General features: G+C 37.3%; 1 protein-coding gene across 1 annotated transcript; it reads left to right on the top strand.

The window, feature by feature from the left end:
- Window positions 1-1,216: 1,216 nt before the first annotated feature.
- On the top strand, window positions 1,217-23,112 carry hhat (hedgehog acyltransferase). Its single transcript, XM_042501581.2, has 11 exons — window positions 1,217-1,801; window positions 1,898-1,962; window positions 3,036-3,149; window positions 3,249-3,443; window positions 4,701-4,913; window positions 6,124-6,301; window positions 7,692-7,842; window positions 11,727-11,762; window positions 16,034-16,235; window positions 16,745-16,889; window positions 22,164-23,112. Exons 1-11 carry the CDS (start codon window positions 1,681-1,683, stop codon window positions 22,247-22,249), a joined length of 1,506 nt encoding a protein of 501 aa, XP_042357515.1. The 5' UTR covers window positions 1,217-1,680; the 3' UTR covers window positions 22,250-23,112.
- Window positions 23,113-24,049: the final 937 nt, after the last annotated feature.

Genomic DNA, 24,049 nt, shown 5'->3' with positions numbered 1-24,049 from the left:
TTTGTCAACACAAAATATCTTGTGGATGTCTAAGGGACAGACTATTTCTGCAATCAATTACTGATATTAACTGCATTTCCTGCTTTATGCAGCACAAGATGTGGCATGGTAATATAACATTTAAATTATTTAAGTGTCTCACTAATATTAAACAAAACAAATCTATCAGCTCAAATGAAACAAAACAACAAAACAACCATAGGAATCTAGCATTACTAGGCATTTTATTCTTTCTTACCTATACTATTGACTGCTCTGTTAGATGCTGATGGTGGAGGAAGCATTGACATAGGATGTTTTTCTTAAGTAGTAATACTACCATAGCCTACTATAACATGTTTCATTAATTAACTGTCCTGCATCCATAATTAGACTAATACTGGATGTGATCCCCTTTATAAGTGTCAAAACTGTTATATTTTGCCAAAACAAACAAAAAAAGGTGCTGGGCAGTACTAACCCCCAAAGGGTGTAATAAATTAGAATATCCCCTGAAATAATGTCTTATTAAAAAGACTGAACCCCAAAACTTAGGAAAAGACATCAAATATGTTAGAAAGGCTCACATACCCTCCATTATCAACCCAGACTGTGTAACTGTAAAACCCTGAACCTTTGCTTTTGACCTAAGGAAAATATTTTCTACTAAACCCATGAAGGTACATTTTCATTGTATGTTGCAGGAGGATATTAGCACCAATAAAAAATATGAAACATTAGCCTACTATTGCAATTACTCCTATGCAGGGCATTTTTTGAGTTCAATTGACTCAACTCTAAATAGAAATAGCCCACAAAAGTCCTGGCAGCAAAATGTACTCAGTATATCATTAAGCAGAGTGTTACATATGATGTTATAACTATGACTGTTGCATTACCGTGTTGGCAGCACTATAATGTTTTAGCTTGTTGATGTTGAGATGATTTTAACCAGTTTATAAACAGTTGTGTGGTAATTTTAACGAGTTTAGGCTACCTGTTAGGAAGTTTAGTCATGAAATGCCTCATAATTTGGAACTTTATCATATTTTTTGTTTGAAAGATATTCAAAGAAACTATAGCTTTCAAATACAGGCACTAGTATAATGAAGAACCAGTATTAAGTAGCATAAAATAAATGAAAGCAATGACACTTGTCTCTCTGCCTCTGTGTTAAGCTGCCACTCCGACACATTTGGGGGCAGTCATGCTCTAAAATGTTGTTTACCAGCTATCATGAATGAAAAAGCAAAAGAAGAATTCAGTACCTTTGAATGTTGGATGCCGGGGAGTATTATCATTATGTCCATCTTTGTCCAAGCATTATAAGACAGGACAGTCTACAGTTTACAGCATCGCAATGGACACTAGCTCTGTTTCAGCAGGTAACAACGCAACGTGTTCGAGCTATTAGCTAGCTTAGCTTATGCTAGCTAACGGACATTCAAAGAGGATTGCTCACGGAAGTTTTCAGGTAGTTAACTCAACAATGTTTGAATAAAAAACGACCACAACAGCGCAAAAACGTAAACATACACGCCGACTCGGTCGTAAGAGTTGGTGGTTTTGTCACAAACTCAAACGCTAAGACGATGCTAAGTAACGTTAGCTTAGTTTAACCGAAAACGAAGGGTCGCTAACGGTTAACGCCACAGGTATAACGCCCTCTGAGGTGCGCTACCTGCGCAGTGATTTGACCCGATGACAGCTAAAACAAAGGCGCAGCTGGCACACCTGCCGCGGACAGAGATCCTCGTGTACTGGGTGCTGTCCTTTGGCTCTCACCTGTACTCTTTCTACCAGCTGCACAGATTCTCCAAAGGTAAGGTCGATAGACTGAGATCTGGATGTTGGTTCAGTGAATTAAGATGTAAAGGTGAATACTTATTTAGGTGTTATTTTCTGTTTTGTACCTCAGAGCATGAAACAGGATTAGAAAGAGAATTACAGCTGGAAAAGGGACTTGTCAAGGGTTTTAAAAGGGTAAGTTTAACGTTGAATTTATTCATTAAATGTACAATGTGAATCAACACTATGGAGCATTTCTCTGAAAACACACGTTTGTTTTTAAGTCCACAATGTAGAGGAGACTGGGGGTAATAGTAACTCTCTTTTTTGGTTTTGACGTGATTACTCAAAAAACTCAAGCTATTTTGATTCAATTTTTATGCAGGTAACTTGTATCTTATGGTTCTACTTGTTGACAATCATTGTTGTTTTGCAGACAATTTTAGAGTCACATTATTGGTTAAAACACTTAAATGCTAAATCTGTATCCACCTGCAGGGGCAATTGTAACAGCACATGTATTAATATTTGATTTATAAGCATATATTGATGGAGTCATCAAAGCTCTACTATAAACTATAAATTTGTAGACATACAAACTGGAAACAGCATCAGGGGAAAAAAAACCTTTATGCCTCAAAATGAGTCTTGGCAGAAAAAAAGTCACAAGTATGAGACATCAGTATTTTCTTTTGCAGACAGAAAGGGATTATCACAGACCATGCACATAATGAGTTTCATGATGGTATTTCATTTCTGATTGGTGCAATCTGAAATGTTTCATTTGCTCTTTGTTACTGCAAGCTGCAACTAGTGATTATTTTCATTGTCAATAAATCAGTCAATTGTTTTCTCAATCAATCTGGGTTTTTTTGGTCTATAAAATATCAGAAATTGTTGAAAAATGTTGATCAGGTTTTCCCAAAGCCCAATATGACATCCTTAAATGTCTTGTTTTGTCCACAACCCAAAGATATTCAGTGTACTGTCATAAAAGAGTAAAGAAACCAAAAAATATTCTAATTTAAGAAGCTGTTTTTTGGTCTTAAAAAATTACTAAACCAGATTATTTCATTGTCAATTAATTTAATAGTTGACAACTAATCAATTAACTGTTGCAACTCTATAATGTGCAGTCCCAGTTTTCAAAAAGTGTGTTTTAATTTAGTTATTCAGGTTTTTGTATGACTTTATCCATTTGATGCATGTGAGTTGGGTTTCATAAGACATTTTTAACATTAATATATATAAATATTTTTTTCCCTCAGGACCCGTCAGACTTTGAGTGGAGTTTCTGGACTGAATGGGCTAAGAAGTCTTTACTCTGGACTTTGATTGGTCATGGCGTGATATCGAGATTGACCTGCATCTTTTACCCCGAGGTAGGGAGCAGCTGCTTAAGCATGATTTGATGGGACTATTCCTCTCTTTCAAGTGGGAGATGTTTTAATCTCGCACATTTTTTATGTTTTCTTTAATAGCTCAGGGTACCAGCAGTCACAATATATGGCCTCTTGGCAGCCAGCAGTGTGTTGGGGATTAAAGGTGTAAGTGTGCTGCTGGTACAGCTGGGCCTGTCATTTTCAGTGGCTCAACTGAGAAAGCCTGCTCTGTCATGGGCCTGCAACCTGCTGCTGCTCTCCACACTTCACATCCAACCACTTCAACAGATCCAGGTGGGTTGGACCACTGGAGTTATATTTGGAGGGGTGTCTTTATCTTGCATTAAACGGACAAAATAGAAAAGTAAAAGATAGGTTTCAAAATAAAGTAAAACGAAAATTGTAAAAGCTTTATGCAATGTTAATATTAATTGGATAAATGTTTTAAAATGTCGTGTGCGAGAGAAAAAAAAAACTACAGCATCACAAAACTATGTCGATTTAGAGTTAACAAGGGCTGGCTATTTATTTTATGCTATCATACTTGTATTCAATTTTGGAAACGACTGTTCATTCAAATGTATTAATTATTTCACCCTCCATTTGATCATCAGGAGGTGTCATATTTGAAATGAACACAAGAGGGTGCAAGATACCAAAGGAACATAGACACATTTGTCCACTCAGCGAAATTACTTTCTGTCCATAATACAAGAGAAAAGTTGCATGAATTTATTTAAGGTTATTTTAAGTATTTCCTACAGATTTGAAGATGTGAAAAGCCCAGTGTCTTCCAACAATGTTATTATTATTATCATTATTACATACTTTTATATTTTATATATAATATTTGATATTATTATTATTATTATTTTATAATATACATAATTATTCAATATTACTCACAAATATTACTGCAGTGAAAATGAAAGACATTTTACTGAAGTTCCTTTTCTTCAGTACAACACAATTATTAAAAAATATATACTTCAGTTTTAATATGACTTTAGGAACTCAATACCATTGGTTATAATGGACATTGGCTCTTGGTGTTTCACCATATTCAGGGTTATCTAACATCCTCCTCTTGTAAAACTGTGATCTAAAAACACCCCTTTCACTGCACTGTATTAGACAGGAAGTCATGCTCCAGATACAATGGTTTAAATTTTGAATTTAGTGAGTGAAACAGACCTGATAGACCTGTGCACGCTTCCAAAAATCTGCCTCTTTCCCTCCATGCTCACACACACAATTGCACAGCTGAGTGATAAAGCACGATTTTGAAAGCAGTGATATTCCCACTGCTGTAAAAGCAGACCTCATTAAATGTTGTCTTGAGCGTATGTTTATTAGTGTGAGCTGACAGATTTTCACAATCAGTTGTCAAAATATGCTGTAATCTGCTAATGTTCTCATTATAACATGTCATATTTTAAAAGAGGGTGATTTTTAAAAGCCTGTCTAAATTTAGTGTCAGACTGTCACTGCTGATATGAGGATTCCCCAGGAATGTGTTTAAAATAATTGGCCTTGCCTTGTGTTGCACAGAGAGGCTGGTATAAGACTGAGGAGGAGTACTATCTGCTGCTCTTCAGTGTTGCTGTCTGTGGTCTACGCTTCATCAGCTTCAGCCTGGAGCACTGCTGGTGCCCCGCAGACCGTGGTGGAGTTGTGCAGCTTTGCTGGTTGTTTTCATACACTTTCTATCATCCCTTTTTCTACAATGGACCCATTATTACATACAAAGACTACGTTGAGCAGGTAAGAGAGCCAACAGTGGCTATTCCTGAATTAAATGTTATGTAGTTTAAAATTGACTCTTTTGTTTTTGTCTGTAGGAGGCCGATCGATGGTCCCCAGCACTGGTCATCTTTTTAGAAATATAGTAGACAAAGAGCTGCAATGATCATTTGACTAATCAAGTGATGATGGAATAATTATTAGTTAATTTTCATGTAAAAATAGCAAAAAAATGCTGTTTCAGCCAAATATTGAGACTTGCTGCTTTTTTTTCTGTTTTATATCATATTTTTCAGAAAATGTGTCATATTTTTTAGAAAATCTTTGGTATTTTTCATGCAAAAATGGTAGTAAATGCTGTTTTAACCTCTCATATATGGAGATTTCCTCCTTTTTTCTGTTTTATATTATATTCCTCTGAAAGTCTTTGGGTTTTGCACCAACAAAACAACATTTAAAGACATTACCTTGGGTTTTTAGAAATTGGACATTTTTCAGTATCTGACAATAGACCAAACTTATTCGATTTAACCTTAAATTAGAAAATAAATGATTACCGCAGATTGATAAATAATAAAAGGATGTGGTTTTTTGCAGCCCTAGTAGACAACATATCAGTGGCAGGCTATTTACAAGAGGACAGTTACTTTAATTTTTCAGATTTGTAGAGAAATAGTTACCATTTGATCTGATGTCGGACAGTCACCTCCGCATTAGAGCTACAACAATCAGTCAATTGATTACATGTCGACAGAAATCTAATTGGCAACTTTTTTTCTAATCAGTTGTTTTAAGTTACTTTTTTCAAGCAGAAATGCTAAAAAATGTATTTCAAAGTTCTCAAATGTGGAGATTTACTGCTTTCCTTGGTCCTGTATCATGGCAAATTTAATATTTTTAGGTTTTGGAAATGTTGGTTAAATGAAACAAGATATTTGGAGAAGTCACTTTAGGCTCTTTTCTTACTTTACATTTTCTGGTTTGGTAATGTTTTGTAGACCAAATGATGAATCTATAAAATAATCCTTGCATGAATCAGTAACGAATATAACTGCAGCCCTACTCTGCATCATCGTTTCTATGGCAGCTTGTTTTCATATCCATCATTGGAGTAGATTTCTGCTAATCTGCACAGTTTGTTTTTTGCTCTTTTTTGTCATGTTTGTCCTTTTCATTGTAAAAAAAAATCCATCCAGCAACCCATCAACATGCTCACTTTCTACACCTGCAGATGCGGAGGCCTGCTGAGGGGTGCGACAGGGACGAATCTGCATTTAGTTATCTGCTGCTCAGATCAGGACGGATCATACTGTGGTGGTGCATCGCCGAATACATGATCCATGTAATGTACATGCACTCCATCCAGTCTAATGAGACCTACTTAGAAATCCTTCCTCCCTGGGCCTTGGGTAAGTCTTTATACTGGATGTATTTTTGGCTGGTTTGTACAGTTTAACATTGAGTTTCAGCTTTTATGTTTCTCTGCCTTCAGACACGCTCTGAACGTGTTTTCAACATGCAAAATTTAAAAGCATGTTACTCCCACAGGATTCAGTTGGTTCTAAAACTCCATCAGATATGCTGGTTACTGTCTTACTTATTGGCCTCGATCCATAATGCAGTCGTTATGATCTGTGTTCTCACTTTCTTTATATTTTGCTGTTTTGTATAAAGTGACTCAATAGTTGTTTCATAAGTAGAAGAAATAATCAGCCTGTGTATCTGTAGGACATTTGGAGTCCTAAATTTTGGGAGGAATAAGTAATTTACACAGGTGGCTACTGTGGTCTAAAGCAGTGGTTCCCAACTGGTCTAGCTACGGGGTCCAGATTTTGTCATTAGTTCCAGGTCCAAACATAAGATAAATTACAAAATATTCAATTTTATTTCACCAAATTTATCAAACTTGTCAGCTCAGAACACACTAGAATAAAACATATTGCAAAAATTAAGTGCAATTTCTTAAAATTTAGTGAATAAATTGACAACAAAAAAGTGCATATTAATGCTTCAAGAATAAGTGATATAAAATCGCTGCTAATAAACAGCATTATTTTTAGACCAAATAATTCCAAGAACAGTTGAATGAAATAGTACCTTAACAGGAGGAGACAGTACTTCAAAATGTATGTGCCAGAAATTCAAAATAAAGTGTTTTATACAAACTTGACATGTTTGGGAGTCACTGGCAATCAATTTAAAATGGACCCGTAACCCACTTTTGAACCACAACCCACCAGTTGAGAACCACTTGTTTATGGATACTCTGCATGCACAACTCTCATTAAGAAGTTTTTAGATGTACGGGATCTCTGGGGTTTTAGAGTTTTATCACTAAGGCATTCATCCAGTCAGTCATTATTTATTGCTCATTGTCCTATCTGGCCTCTAGTTGCTATACACAGGTATAAAAAACTGAATCATTATCGTTTACTGGCCTCATTTTTGTAATTCTGCCTCCCTTTTCTCAGCAGCTCTTAAATGTCAGCAACAAATGGTGTTTGCCAAGTTCTAACGTCATCTATTGATCCTCCTCTGTTGCTCCTCTTGAGGTTTCTTTCCTTTTTTCCTCATTAAATAAAATTTTTTGGGTCGTTTCCCCCGTTTCCAACATAAGGTCTAATAATAGACAGTGTTGTAGCATACAGATTTTGAAGCCCTTTGAGGCAAATTTATGAATTTGGGCTACATAAATACAATTTACTTGAACTGTAACACAGGAAAGTTGTCTTTGCAAAGAAAAGAACTTGTCTTAATCATTAAAATGAGTCATAATTGTTTGAACACCTCCTGTCACAGGCGGTCTGGCCCTGGCCCTCGTCCAGTTCTTCTATTTGAAGTATCTGGTGCTGTTTGGACTTCCATCCATGCTGGCTACTTTGGATAAACTAGCTCCCCCAAAGCTTCCTCGTTGTGTCAGCATCATGTACAGTTTCACAGGGATGTGGAGGTAAGATCCAAATCCAGTGAACACCACTGACATTTATACACTATTATATTGACTTTGTATCTTTCCTTAAAGGGTAACTTTTTGTCCGTGACTTCTTTTCCCCATGTTTTTGTGTCTAAGTGATTAATAGGAACCAAAGTTTTTGAAATAAGTCCAGTATTGAGTGAGACGACTTCAGCCAACAGCAGCTTCAGGCTGCAATGTAACCACTTTGGGCACCGTCAGTGTATGGGCCACTTGATCAGATACTTTATACTTGGTGAGAATGTTTGTGTTGGTATATGACATGTGCTTTACCAGTGCTTTATCATGTAGGAACATTTCCTTTTACCATTTTATGTGAGGAATGGGGCATCAAGTTAGTAGTGGACCAGATGAGATGTGATTATGGATGGACTTTGCCTGCTGTGTTTTTCTGCAATTTTTTTTTTTCCCAAAATAAACCTTGTTTAAGGTTTTCCTGCCTCACGTGAGTATTTGGACAGTCAAATGTTGCTTTCCAACTTAAATACATCGTTTTCAGTTTTCTTTAACTGGTCAACTTAATTCTTGCAGACAGAATTTAACCAAAACAAAAACAGGTATTAAATCAAAATTCTAATTCACTGTCTTCTTGGCAATATAACAACACGCGCCCCCCCCCCCCAATACTCAATACTCACTAATACAGTTTCAAAAACTGTTGTTCTTATTAGTCACCTAGACATAAAAAAAAAAATAGGAAAATAGGGTCCAGGCTGAAAAATAAAAGGTTACCAGGTAACATTTAAATGAATGAAAAACCTTGCATTCCCTGGTGTCCTTGAGAAAAAGGTAAACTTAATGTCAAGTGCCTTAAGTGCTCAGTGTGATTTGACAATAAGAGTCAGATTTAGGACAGCGAATCATTCCATCTTCTGTCATTACTGGCAATCAGAACAGTAGGTCACCTCCACACAGCAGGAACATTGTATCACTATTTTATTCAAGGTAAAATGATTTGTTCACTGGGAGGTTTCTTATACTTTTCAGGCTGCATCTAGTCTTTTTTTCTCTAAGTAAAAACTGGTTAGAGACAGTATTGCTCAGACAACAAAGTCCCGATACAAAAGAAAACCCATCAACATGGTAAAATGACCAGATAGATCACTAATTAGATATATTACAGTTTTGAAAGAGATCTGAGAAATGCCAGTTTTTCTGGCACAACAGCAATAAAGAGAATTTTTTTTTATGTGTTTCATGTTAAGTCAGCGATGGTGTAACTTAAATGTATCCCAAATATTTATAGTAAAAGTTGGGGGCCTGACATGAAAAGAATTATAACTCCTTAACCTGTCACTTTTAAATTATTGATAGAAATAAGTTGTAGGGGCACCCAGTACTCACCTGGTGAAGCGGGTGCCCCGTGTACAGGGGGCTGTGTCCTTACCTCAGTGGTCGTGGGTTCAGTTACACCCCCAGCCCTTTGCTGCGTGTCATCCCCTCTCTCCCGCTTTCTGTCCTGTCAAATAAAGGGAAATCCTCATAAAAAATACTTAAAAAAAACAAAGAAAGAAATAAGTTGTAAAAATAACCCGGAGGGCTTGTTATCCTTGTTACAAAAGCACACAAGATTAAAAAAAAAAAAACAAACAAACCATCAATTAAATCTTTCTGTATTCAAAACACCCAATACTTTAAATAGATTCAAAAGGTTATTAATCAGACAAAGTCTATGACTCACAAAATCAAAACAGAGCAAATTCAGAGTCCTGATGCGAAAATCAAATGTCCCTTAATTAAATAAACTGTCCAGGGAGAAAATGAGCAGGGTAAGGGGCAGTGCAAAAATAGATGCAATTAGACTGAGGGGAGAGGGGTAGATGATGAGGGCTACTGCACATTAACCTGAGGCAGAAGAAAAGGAGAAGCTGGAGGAAAAGAGACTTACATTAACTTTTGTAGATCCAACAAAGACTTTTGTTGCAGCCACATCCAAGCAGGTCAAAAAAATTTAGTTTAACAAGATAAATCGAAGCCTTCTCCAGGGATCAGCACGTTTTGAGCAGCACATTGTTGCCCAGGAAACTCCAGGAAACTCAGCCATTTTTTGGAGCAGCTGCCACTCTATTTACTTTTATATGTCACTGTTGTCAGTTTTTCTTTTTCTAGAGTGAAAATGTCCTGAAACTAGATTCAACTTTTAGTTTTTATCTCTTTTAATCACTCTTACTCCTCTTTCTGTTCTGCTCCATGTCTCCACTGCTGTCCCCCTCCTCTGCTCACAGGTGCATCTGATGTATCTAATCACCTTCCTTTCCCCTCATGCTTGAAACACACATTTAGTATGAACTTGTGGACACACACTTAATACGGAGTTATTTCTGCCCTACCTCCTTCCACAAATATCGGACGTTACAAAAGTAAACGTCACAGCGATTGCTACATTCATTAGGGCTTTTCGTGTCCCAGCGAAGGAAAAGACTATGCCTGGCTTATGCTGAAGGGGTCACACTTGCTCAAGTTAAATGAACACATTGCTGTGCTTGTTACATAGAAATAAAGCACCTTAATCAGCAAAGACTTCAAATATTTAAAAAAAAAAAGCTAAAGGCAACAGTACTTCCACTGCTTTGAGAAATATTTCAGGACATTCAGGTATATGCAACAGTGAACATCTTTTGTCACAGTGCTCTGTGTTTGTGTTTACCAATTATTGTTGATGTCCCCCAGGATGCATGCAACTTCCAGACAAAGGAAAAGACTTATGCATACACTGCAAAACATGCTATATTATACACCCAGTTACCAGTTAATTAGGTACACTTAGCTGAAACTTATATTGTGCAACAGTCCTTCAGTAAATTTTACCCTCGTGAGAGTAATATTGTACAGCTTTTACTGATTTATAGTATAATTATATTGGACACAACAGTTTGTGGTGCTGTCAGACTGATTTGGATTATACTACGATACTAGGTGTTTCTCTTATTTATGTATCAATAAGGTGAGGATAAAATAACAGAACCACATCTCTGTTAAATGCATTACAGCTCACCAGCATCACAAACTACATCCTCCAGAATAATAATAAAGTTAATCTATAAAGCAATAAAAAATATTTGACATAAGGCAACAATAATAACAACAACAATAATAAAACCATTATGAAATTGCATTATAAAATATATTGAAGTTATATTTCTTGCCTTATAACCTTAATGACAGTAGGATTTATAGCAGGACTGTTGTATTCAACTGCATTCGTTTTAGTAAGGTGAATCTAATAAACTGGCAACTGAGTGTATCAACAAGGTTTAGACAGAACTAAAAGCCATTAAATGCATGCCTCATTCAATAAGAAAACATATCAATCAAAACATCAGTCTGACAGGGAGTTACATCTGGTTTCCCTCATGTTTACACTGTAAAAGGACCCGGGAGTGTCAAGTTTTATGTCCCTGTCTCACAGCACAGTGCCTCTGTTCCTAAATGTAATTAACAATGAGAAACTGCTCTCTTAATTCAGAGCACATAAAGTTGAGATGGAAGGCCATGTGTCTGGTTTTGCATTGAAAATGCACCGGCTGTAGACCAGATCGACCAATGTGCTGACACCGGTGCACTACAATCCGGCCTGTGTGTGCTGAGCTGGCCAATGTTGACAACATTGATGGAATGCATAAAGCTGTCCACCGACATCGTTCACCAACCAGCTTCAGTTTATAGACAGCAGCGGGGGGAAACAACCCAACACTTTTTGTAATCTTCTTAATGACAGAGAGTGTGTATGCAAACACTGATCCATCATACACACTGCATACGTGAAGCCCGGTGCTCAGGTGTTTCTCACTCATTGCTATATTGTTATGTAAATTTGTGACTCAATGTTCATTTCTTTCCCTTTTTTCGTTCACTCTCAGGCACTTTGACGAGGGCCTGTATCGATGGCTCATCAGGTAAGAGGCACTTCATGAGCTGGGGACAGACTAATTTAGATGTTAATGCTTACTTAAAATGTGAAATGTCATCTAATATGTCTGGAATATCCATTGGTCCATCCAGCTGTCTATTTATCTATCTAGCTGTCTATTTTATTTTCAGTCTACTCATATATTTATATATCTCTCTGCAGTTTTTCTCGCCTAATATTTGGAGTAGCGTGTGCTTATTTATACCGTATCTGCTTTTTATTGCACACTTACTGTGAAGGGCTCATTTCCTGCAGCTGAATAACCTTTAAAAAAAGCTGCCATTCTCCAGCTGCCTGCCCGCATGTGTCATCATAATGGACAAGAGTGCTGCATTTGCATGTAGGCTTTCTCATGATTATGAGCTTGCATGTTGTTGCTGAATAGTTCTTCTGTTGTGTTTCCCTCACCCTGGAGAAATGTCTCCTTGTTTATTATGTGCATATGTAATGGGAGCATTATGTGTTTGCTCACTAGTACTTTGGACAACGCACATTATTAGTTCGTCTGCTTTTTAATGATGCACACTTGGCTGAATACAGCCTGTTGGGAGGTTATGGTCCGCTTGGTAGATGCGGGTTGCTACATTGAGGCAACGCTGCAGTTTGCACAGCTGTCAGAAAACACACTGGTGTTCTGTGAAAATGTTACACACCCTGCCTTGTTTATTGTTTGCTAATTAGTTCTTGTGTCAACACATATGATGGTGTGCATGTACACTTGTTTTTTTAGACATTAAGGAAGAGTTTAGAGGGAAATTTGGCATATCGTACTGCTAAAGAGGCTCTAAATAATGTGCTAAATATACCAGAATTTAAATTGCAAATGAAATTTCCATTTTAATCCGTGTCCATTGGAAATTGTTTTCTCCTGCTTAATGGCATCGCTTGCAATTATCCTACTGCAGATGCAAAATGATACCCATGACACAATGCCCCGACGTTCCTTCTTGTGAAAGTGGTTTTAAAGAGGTTTTAATGCAGTTCTGAAATTCTGTTGAAATTGTCTGAAGAGCGCTAGATGAGTGCGTAGGTGTTAAATGATGTGCTCTACATGACTCACTGACACCCCGTCTCCCTGGGCAGCTAAGTGGCTCATTCTTCACCATTCCATTACGCTTTCCCTCATCTGTGTGCCACTGGGTCTCAGGTTTTCTGTTTCATACAGTTATCAGACAACAAAAGAGCTCTTACTGCCTGTTTTGTTGAGTTAATGCTGCTACATATGAGGAGAAGCATTTGATCCTAAATCCTGGGGAAAATAGTTGTAAATAAATGGCATGGGGAGTGGGTTGGGAGCTTTTTAAGTTTGACTCTAATTGCTTAAAGGAATACTTCTTCCTTCAAACGTGCACTTGTATATCAATTACTCACCCTTTGTTATGCTAAATTTATGAAGAAAGCTTTGTTTTTCTTGCATGCCTTCACAGTGAATGCAGAATCGAAAAACTGAGAAAAGTCTTGAGTCATAGGGGACCACATTTAACAACAGCAAAACTACATCAAAACATCTGTTCAGAAACTCTCACGCAACCCGTGCAGCATAATCAAAGCCCGATTTTTCCAGTCGTACACTCAGTCCTTTTTTAAAACAGACACCCGTTTCTGACGGAGAATGAGACCTACAGTGAAACTCATCTATGCTCTCTTCAAAGCCAAACTCCATTGAGGATAACAGTAATTTTACATCGCTGGAAACGGGTTTTTCACTGCCTGTTTTATTGTGTGACGTTGTTGAATCTGAGCTAACCCTTCAAAATACCAAAGTCACACAAAACTACAAAGTGATTAAGGCAGTGGTAGTATGTTCAGCGAGGTAAAATTACTATTTTTGTCAATGGTGTCTGTTTTTGAGGAGCTTATATTCAATTTCACTTTCTGTTCGGACCTCCACAATACCATTTAAAAAAAAAAAAAAACACTGACTTTGAGACATGAAAAGGTGCTGAAATGCTGACTAATTTGCAGGATTTTGGACTCATTCCTGGTGTTCTGTATAACATAATCTTCATCAACAATTTTCTCTGTTTTTGGATTCTTTGTTCACTGACGGCACACAAGAAAAACAATATTTTCTTCATAAATTCAACATTATACAGGTAACCGACATTAAAATTGTCGTTTGGGAGGTGAAGTATTCCTTTAAAGCAAGAAATTACACATACATTTTTTGTCGCAGAAACCAACAACTATAGTTACCAGATAATTTTGATTGTCTAATTCCTACTGTCAGTCTCTTAACGTTGCATGCTGTCTGCACTGTCTACTTGCAGGTGTTGCATAACACATTATCACTTAGCTATTAATGTATATCTCAAAAGTGTCATATGTTGATTCACATCTGTTTAGAATCCATCTAAATAATTTAATAGACAGATAGACGCTCGGCATGTTTAGGTATTCAGTTTGCTCTTACACTCTGGTTCCTCTCCATCTGTTTTGCACCTACTTTCATCCTCCAATATGGCCAAGCTGGCCTCTCTATTTAAGGCTCAGAAAATGCTGGCTCATCTTTCACGTACATTGATTATCCACAGGGTGGCCGAGATAATTAGTTCCCTGCTCAGCAACACTAGATCATGAATGTGATGTTTGCTTGTAAGCGTGTTGGAGTGATGAAGCATGTTGTGACTCCGGGTACCTCTGGGACAGACGAGGTTCTCACAATATCTGAGACCATTTTTCTTCACAGCATGCACCACAATTGTTACTGATTGGTGCGATATTATTCACATCATGTGGGCTGTCATCTGCTATTTTTGTGCCACATGAAGTGTGATCTCATTTAAAGCACAGTAGAATTAAATGCATCTGCTTTTTTGTTTTCACCAAAATGTTAAAATCGGATCTTACCCAACCAAAAAAAAAAAAGAGAAGGGGACTAAAAATAAATGTCAATTTGACATAAAAAAGTGGGTTAAATGTGTGTCAAGGTTTTGGTCCGAATCTCAGAAACCACTTTGGAATCATTAACCCAATTGCAATAGCAATTATTGATATTCCCTGAAGCGCCTCTATTTTTGCACTGGACGCCAGAGCAACATTTTTTTCATTAAAAATCAATGAACATGACATGACCATTTGTGTAGCAGGTGTTCTTTGCAAATCATTGGTGCATTGTGGGGCCATTTTAACCCCCCTTTTGTTTTACATCTGCACTACTCACTGCAGTTGCAGTATGTTTGCGTCCTGTTCTTACAAAAGATTTGTTTGTTATCATCACGTTTTATTTACTAGGGTTCCTGCAGATTGTTAAAAAGCCTTAGAAGGCATTGAATTCAGAAATCTAAAAGTAAAGCCTTATTTGGTAATAAAATGTATTGATGTAGTAAAAGTCTTAAAAGTACTAAGACTTGAGAAGTTGGATACATCGTGGTTTTCTGATGTTGTATTTTAAAATCTAAAAATTATGGGTACTTGGATAGTGAAACCAGCAACACTCGTATTTTGTTTCTAGCCGGGCTGCTCAGAGCAGAGGATCCAATGTGTGCTACCCAGCTGTCGCTGTACTCTGGACAACATGAGGAGGTGCAAATTCAGTAAAAATAGACTATTTAACCAAGCTGTCATGGCAACACAATACATACGAGTGTTAGTGTATTTTATGCAAAATGTTTTTTCAAACTCACGATGGGATTCAAGGCAATGACATCCTACATGCAGAGTGAGAAACACAAAATCCTCAAGAAAATTCGCCAATAAACACCAGATATTTCCAAATTCTGTTCAACTCAGCTTTTTCTAACTTATGGAATACCCTTCCAAAAGTTTTAAGAAACACGAGCTCGGTAAACATTCTCGAACTAAAGCTGAAAATCCACTGATTTAGACTGGTTTTTAATAAATGTTATTCTTCTGATTATTATTTTATACAAATTCTCTTATTTTTGCCTTTTTCACTGGTCTCTTTTTACCTCCAGCTGCGTATTATGTTTATCATTGACTGTCTTTTATTGCCTAATCTTGTCGTATTTGCTTTTGTGTTTCATTTTTATTGTGAAGACAAAAAAGTCATGATTCATGCTTTAATAAATATTTGGTCAAAATTTTCTTTACCCAATGTAATTGACTTTTTTTGTCATTCTAGTTGTTCTTCAATTTTAGTTATTGTAAAAATTGCTAAAATGTTGCTTTAAACTGAACCCTGTTCACAGTTTGCGTTGGACAGGTTTATAATCTCCTTTAAAGAGCACCAACATTGTATTACCTCTGACTGTGTTTAAAGATTTATTCTTTTCTTGTTACGTACTTATGTTCCAGATACATCTATGTGCCGCTGGGAGGATCCCGGCATGGTCCTCTTTACAAAATGTTATCCACTGGCCTTGCATTCGGATTCGTCTGCCTCTGGCACGGCGGCCATGACTACTTACAGTACTGGGCTCTGATGAACTGGGCTGGAGTTCTGATGGAAAATGGACTGAAGTCTCTCTTTGCCTCTTCCTTTATTCACTCCATCGTTGTAAGTTTGAAATCCAAGTGTTTTCCTCTGACAGTGCAAAAAAAGGATGTTAAAACAGATTAGAATTGTGCACAGATGTAATTTGTGGTTATTTCATCAATTGGATTTTCAGTTAAGATAATGAAATATTTCCTGTAGTTAGAAATAAAGGGGTCACATAATCTGATTTAATAAGATATCATACCGGAGGCTGCTACAGTACGTACCGACAGGACTGGATCCTGTCACATCTAGCTGTCGTGTACCATTAACTCAACATTAATGTGAGTAAAAGTCTCCACTACATTAACAGTAAAAACGTTCAGGCTGTTCTTGCCTCTCTGGCCTCCAGCCTTGAGGGAAGGTTCATGTTCTCAGTAAAGTCTGACGGCACACTGTGTAATCCTCCTAGTTTATGGCCACACAGTTCATTAGCAGCAGGTGCTTTGCAGCTCTTTGTCTCTCAGATTTACGATGAAAATCTCTTGTGGTTCTGCAGTAATTTACTTATTTATTTACTGATTTCCCAGGAGCAGAATTTCTCTGCGGCGATGGAGAGGCGCTGCGTTGCCCTTGTCTCTGCCTTCTCCACTGCCTTGCTCATCCTCTCTAATCTGGTGTTCCTTGGGGGGATACATGTTGGAAGAATCTTCTGGAAGCGTGTCTTTGTTCAAGGTAAATTGTCCTCCACAACACTCACTCAATGGGATTTCTGTGTGCCTTTTAATTACAGGATTATTACAGCTGGCGTTGATGCGCTTGTTTCCGACGTAAAGTATCAGTCATGTGGTCTTTTAATTTGACAGTTTAGTTGCATTTTGGGACATTTCACTCTCCTTCAGTGGGGAGAGTAGGTAGCTAAAGATAGGGTAGTATATGTAGAGGAACAGAGAGAGAGGTCAGATGGAAAATAAAATCATAAATAAAATATATTAAAATGCTGCTGTACCATAAGTCTGTCTGAGACTGCCCTGCCAGGATGTTGCCATGTCGTGTTTGCAACACTTAACCCAAACTCAACCAATTCCGTGGAATTTCGATCAACTTTGCCATTTTGTCCAATCACAGCAGCTTTTCTGCAAATTTGACCAATCATCGTAGTTTCCTGTGCGTTTCACCCATCATAGCAGTCCACCGCATTACGTCACCAAACTCACTCCTTAATTTGTGAACGATACAAAAAAACTATTTTTAAAATTTTCTCTTGCTCCTGAAATTTCATTGCAAAAATTCACAAAAACTGCAACATGCCTCACAATTTTTATTTGTATTTTTTAAAATCTGCTATAAAATCAGGTTTTTTTAGGCTGCAACAATCCCTCAAAAAGCCCACAAAAAATTACAGCTGCTTCAATCAATCAATTAGTTAATCGACAGAAAATTAATTGGCAACTATTTTAATCATCAAACAATCATTTTAGTCAGTTATTGAAGCAAAAAGCGAAACATTTACTGCACTTATGCTTCTTCTATGTTAGAATTTGATGCATTTTTGTCATGCATAATCAGAAATAAAAATATAGATTTGGATATCATTTACCAAGATGTCACCTTGGGCTCTGGGAAATTACACCACAGGACATGTTTCACTTTTTTTTCTGACATTTTATTGACAAAATGATTCATCACTTAATTGAGAAAGTAATTGGCAGATTGATTGATGATAAAAATGACAGTCAGTTGCAGCCTCAGTCTGTATATTAATTAACAGTGTTTTCAGTGGATGTTGATGCTCTGGTTACAGCGGGGCATTTTCTGCATCTGCAGGGGCAAACTCTCCTAAATAGAGAGACATCTGCTTCGTGCTTGTGCCAGTCCCTGTTTTGCTCCCCGTGGCTTTTTATTTGGCTCATTTGGTACCTAAAGCAAGATGGCAGGCCGTCCTGAAGCCTGTCTACTCATGATAAGCAGTCTGCGCTGCACTCGCCGCTGGGTTGGGCGCAGAGTCAGTGCCCAGAGCTCAGCTCAGCACTGATACTTTCTCATGTAATATAATTATATAAATATTAACAAGAGCTATTAATTAATGCTGAATGAAAAATGCATATTTTACAAATTGTTAAAGCAGCATTTATTGATTTTTTTTTGGGCTGCTTGGAGGCAATGAGACAATCTGTAAAGAAAACATAACATTTGTATTTGTATTATAACATTTATCTTCTCTTAATGTCACTCATATTCTAGCCACCAGTTCAGCTTTACTGTGACAGCTAAAAATAGTTTGAAGCCTTGCAGGCTCACAGCAAATTGTGTGTTAACATTATGCTTCTTCTAGTAGACTTGGTGTAAATAAGTTAAGAGAAACCTAAAAATAAGAGCAGGGTGTTTTAAAATACCACTTCTGTTGTGAATTATTCAGAGGAAGACCTAGAAACTAAACTAAGAATCTCAGTTTGCCTTTATGGAGCTTCATTCAGACCATTAAAATACTTTTTCTTTTAAATGACACTGCCTGATGCTTACTTTATAATGATTAGACCATTGAACAAAACATTTGATAATGCTGTTGCTTTCACTAAGTACTTGTCTTTTTGTACTTTAAATTGAAATATAATGGATCCACGCGTAATGCCTGAAGCTATTCTTGTGTCTGCATGTGTCTGCACAGTGAAGCTCCGATGGGGGAGTTGCGGTTTTCTTCATTAACATGAGATCAATGCTTTTAAATCAGCCTGTCTGGGAATTTTATTGCCGCAGGCCGTGGTGTGATTGCACTCTCTGACCTCTTTAGTGAAATGTACAAAAACAAATTCTTAATTTCACTGTTTCTGTAGTGATGTAGGTTAATTGATGATGTGTGTGTGTTATCTTCAGAGGCCACCTAATGTCCCCAATGTAGGATTAATGTAAAGTCCTAGATCTGAGTGACATAGAGAGCAGGGCTGAATAACATGTTTTAATAGTAATTGTGATGTCAGTTTTTTTGAGTTGGTTGGAATATCTGTAGAAAACTGCACTAAAATTTGACCATCATTCTTTTATTTTTTTATTTCTTGATGCCTGTAAACAACAATGTGGGCAACTATAGTTTGACTCTGGCCTAATTTTTGGATTAGAGAAAACACAGCAGCTTCTCTCCTTCAGATGAAACATTTATTTCCAAAAATGCATTTGTTTCTGACTTTATCTTTCCCCAACAGGGTTTTTATATAGTGCTGTTTGGGTTATGTTTAATGTTCCATTTGTTTAATAAAATAATCTTTCATTTTCAATAAGTAATTTGTTTGAAAGGCAGAACTAAGCACTCTTTATTATCTGATTATTTATCACAAGTAATATGGTTAACATACTAGTATAAACAAGAGGTACTATTGATTTAATAGTATGAATCATTGCATAAAATTATAATAGCTAGAATGAAAGCCTTTTATGTTTTACTTCAGTAGACTTTTGACAGGGAGCTTTAATGTTTGTTTAAGTATTAAGTCACTAGAATTACAGTACTTTTACTTTTACTTTGATTGCTATGTCCTCTCTTAGAGAAACAGCGTCTACAGCCACACCAGCAGAGAGGCTGTAGCTGGAAAACTCATCATAATAATGCTTAGATGATGATGCTTAGCACATTTAGCTAATGTTTATTGTGTTAACATGCTGACATTTGCTAATCAGCAATCTGAGGTTTATGGGAATGTCATTAGTTTTGCAGATATTTAGCAAGCGGCAACCTCCGGGGCTGAAAATTGACTCTAAATTGGAAGTGACAACAAGTGCACTTCTTCTAATTGCCACTTGAGGCTGGCTCCAGGAGCGAGTCGATCCCCATAGACGCCTATGTCAAAATGCCCAACGTTACATCAGAAATAAACATGCTAACAGCCTGGTAGAAAATACAGGTTTTGGTCTCTGGAGCTACTTTGCCCTTTCATGACAACTGTACGGGGGTATTTATTTTTATAGTGGAGCATGAGTGGAGCGCACCCTTAAATATGCGTAACTTTAACTGTTAATAATATTTAAACAAATATTTACGCATATTTAAGGGTGCACTTCACCCCTCTTGTCAAATCAAAGTCACCTCTGGCTCCAAAAAAACAAGATTCGATGGTCAAAAGGCCAAACTTGGTACTATGGTATTTAGTTATGAATCAAAGTATTGGACAAATTGAAATTTTGACCTGATGATGGCACTGGATGAAAAGTCGGGAGTCACCAGAGAGATCACATCTCATCCTGAGAGGAAAATCAATGTCTGAACTGAATTTCATGACAATCCATTCAATTTTGAGATATTTTAGTCAGAACTAACAGACAGACAGCCGTTTTTAGAGCAACGCCACTAGCATTGCTTAAAAAAACTAACTTTTGCTGATTTGCTGAACCACATGAGATGTCCATTCTTTCTATCAGTCTAATGATGCATTTTAATGTATCCAGAGAGACAGAAAAGGATGACCGCAACCAAAACATTGTTTCTATTTTACAGAGGAGAACTGTTGTACTGATCACTAATCACTTTTATATTTAGGTTTTAGTTGCCTCTCTGCAAGTGGTCTTTCCACCTTGTTTGAACTCGAAGCACTCTGTTAATCAAGTGCCAGAAAACTCTGATGTAATTAGCACTGGTTGATTAAAATCATAGTAACATGCAACTGAATGAGGTTTAATTTTTCATTTACTCTTTGCCAGGACACAATTATTAGTAACAACTGTATTACGATTCCAGCACTTCTATAAGTTAAGTGGTGAATGCTGTCTTTAAGTTCTGCTTCTCCCTCTTAGTTTACAGTCAGTAACAGCAGGTTGGATTACTGGTTGGAGAGTTTATGTCTCACTGAGGGTGTTAATGAAATTTACATACCTGCAAAGACAAACCGCTGGGACGTCTTGGCACATCGGCAAAGGCTTGCTCATGGTGCACACAGGGCCCTGGAGCTGAAAGGCTTTGTATGATAGATTTAGATGTCAGAAATACATAATATATCAAATTGTGCATGAACATGTCTAATGTGATTAAACCAACATTAATAATTAGCTGGCATTTAATCAACATTATGCTAATTTTCTGCATACTAACGTTTTGTGTTGTGCGAACTTCACAGCACAAAAATAGAAATATTTATCAGCAAAAATACGGCCTGTGTAACCTTTCTCTCCCGTGGACAGGAAACTGACAGTACAGCTGTGTATAAAGCGGCCCGTGTGTGAGTGTGAATTAGGTTTTTGACATGAATGGAAAAGAATAGACCATTGAAAAGCATTGTGGGTGCAGGTGCAGGTTAGTGAGATAATCTGGAGGCGAGCCAGTTGGGGAGGAGGTGCAGACAGCTGTCCTTACCTGCCTGCTAGACCCTCGAAGAAGCAACTATAAATAGAAAAAGAGAAAAAGCGTAACACAACACAACAGCAACACAATACAGCAAAGCAAAGGGCACTAAGCAAACTATCTGCTACTCAGTAGCCCTTTTTACACAGAGTTTGTGCTATAGGGCCGCTAAGAAGTATCTTCTTTATGCCAGCTTTACATTTTTACACAGAAACCGTGGAGGCATCATGCCACCACAGTGTGTGATTTTAGACAGCATGCCAGCATCGCAGAAGAACAAGAGGCGTGAAAGGCATGAAGTTTAACACAACAGCATCAGCCTCTATCTGGTGTGGTGTGTGACGTGTAACATACCCGTCTGTGGTGTTTTCTCAGCATCAACAGTGGCACAACATGGCAAAACAATCATTTATCGCTCCTGTTATATAGCGGCTGATCTCGTCTTCTGCTCGGAGGGTAACAGGCTTCTGAACCTCTTTGCCCCAATTTGAGGGCATTTTCTCTCCAGCTCTTGTAGAAGAAAGAAAGTCACAAATCACACCATTCTGCTCAGAAACAAAGGTTTAAATATTTGTGAAAGACAAGACCAGAAAAGTGATGTAGCTCCAGGTTCCAAAGGGTTAAAGCGTCATCACATTGTAGTCTGAATATTTTTAAATAAATTGTTTTTCTTTTCATTCCAGGCTGGTCCACGTTGGCCCCGCCTATGCTGGCTTTTCTCTACTGTTTTGCTCAGATCGGACTTGAGAGGACTTCTCACCCACCGTGAGTCACCTTGACCTTTTATTGGAGCGAGAATCCCTGCTACCGGACAACCAGAACAACCTGCTGAGTCCAGTGCCTTCTCCCCACAAGCCAGAGTCTCTGTGGCGAACCTGGCTCACGGCCACAGAACCCGTCCAAACCTGGCTGAAGTGCAGCTGAGCAGCCACTTTTCACAATCTGCAAGACCAGGCAAAATCTGTCCGTAAGATGAGACTTAAGCTATTCTCTCTAAGGAGAGAGTTTCCTCCTGAAAAATGTAAGTGCATGCAAACTGTAATGGTGTAATGCTGTAAATTCAGAGCAGTCTCTGATAAGAGCCTCGGCGGTGCCAATAAGCTCCACTGAATCACTGTTTTCTAAGAAACAGTAAAAGAAATACGGACCCTGAATCTGTCTTGGTTGTATGGCTCTGATAAGGTATTGCTCGATGGTGCGGTAAGCCACAAAAATGCTTATTTCATATTTAAAGTCCTCTTTTAGCAGTTGTGTATAGCGAGGTAGACGAAAGGCACAGAAGACTGAACAGAGCTGCAGGAACCTGATCGATGTCATTACTAACCCGACAGATGCAATTTGTGTAAAGTAGAATGACACTAATATTAGTAGATGTGTTGCTAAAAAGCTTTACGAACTTTTAATTCAACACAGTAACAATGATAGATGACATTTATTCAGTGGAACGCAGAGGAAAGCTATTTTTGAGCAAGTTGTTAATTTTGTGTTAATGTGTTGTTATATAATGCCTCATATCTCCAAAATGTCAACTGTGCAATGCCTCAGTCTAAGTTTGGATTAAAACCTTGTTTTTAAAGTTTCATGATTGTAAATAATAATCCATGTTATAATGAAAACTGATGCTGTACTGGATTTAATGAGCCATTCATCATTTCACTGATCCAACTGTTTTTACATTCTGATACGTACAAATTAGAAGTGTTTTGGGGATATGTTGACAGGGGTTGCCTGCTGTACCACAGACTGGATAACTCCTCAAACATGTCTTAAGTCATACAACTCTTCCTATAGAACGTGTAAGTATAAAACATATCAAATGCATAAAAATAGCTTCATTTTAATTCTTTATACTCAATTTTAAAAGATTTTTATGAATATTTTAGGCTGGTGTGATTCTATATTTTTCTACAAATACTGTGAAAAGACCAAAAACATTTCAGTCTGTTTTTCAGTACTTTTCAACTTTGCTTCCTGTATGTGGCGCTCAGCCCTGAGTTCATGTGCCGTTATTCATGCCAAAACCGAAATTTTTAAAAACAGGTTAATAAAATATATTGCTTTTAAAAGGCTAAGTAATTTTCCTGAATAGCGGGGCACTTCTCATCTCATCAAACAGCAGTAAATAGTGTATTTGTTAGGACTATTTTTAGCTGTGGACTAATAAATATCTGGTCCTGATATTGACTATTTATAATATACCAGAACAGTGTTATATAAGAGGAAATTAAACTATCATGCCCATGTTCATAGTTACATGTTAGCCAGTATAATAGTGCGACTCATTGCTGAAAATAGATTTTGGACAATAATAGAGCTCCATGACAAAGGAATAAGCGACTACACATAAAAATCATTGAAAATCGATTCTGTTGTTTTGTCAATTTAATTTGGCATTTATGGACATTTCGAGAAAACGAACAGACTTTTCCTTTAAGAGAGGCTGCAGACATTTGTCAAACTGCTGGACTCTTGGAGGGCTTAATATGTTCACTCATGCTTAATAAGGTATGAGGCTTTTACATGACAACTAGATTTAATGAAGGCACAGAGCTGCAGCTGTAAGTCAATA

This window comes from Plectropomus leopardus, chromosome 13, assembly GCF_026936395.1.
Source record: "Plectropomus leopardus strain MGB_pleo_1.0 chromosome 13, ASM2693639v1, whole genome shotgun sequence".
NCBI lineage: Eukaryota > Metazoa > Chordata > Actinopteri > Perciformes > Serranidae > Plectropomus > Plectropomus leopardus.
This window is presented reverse-complemented; position numbering and strand designations above follow the sequence as displayed.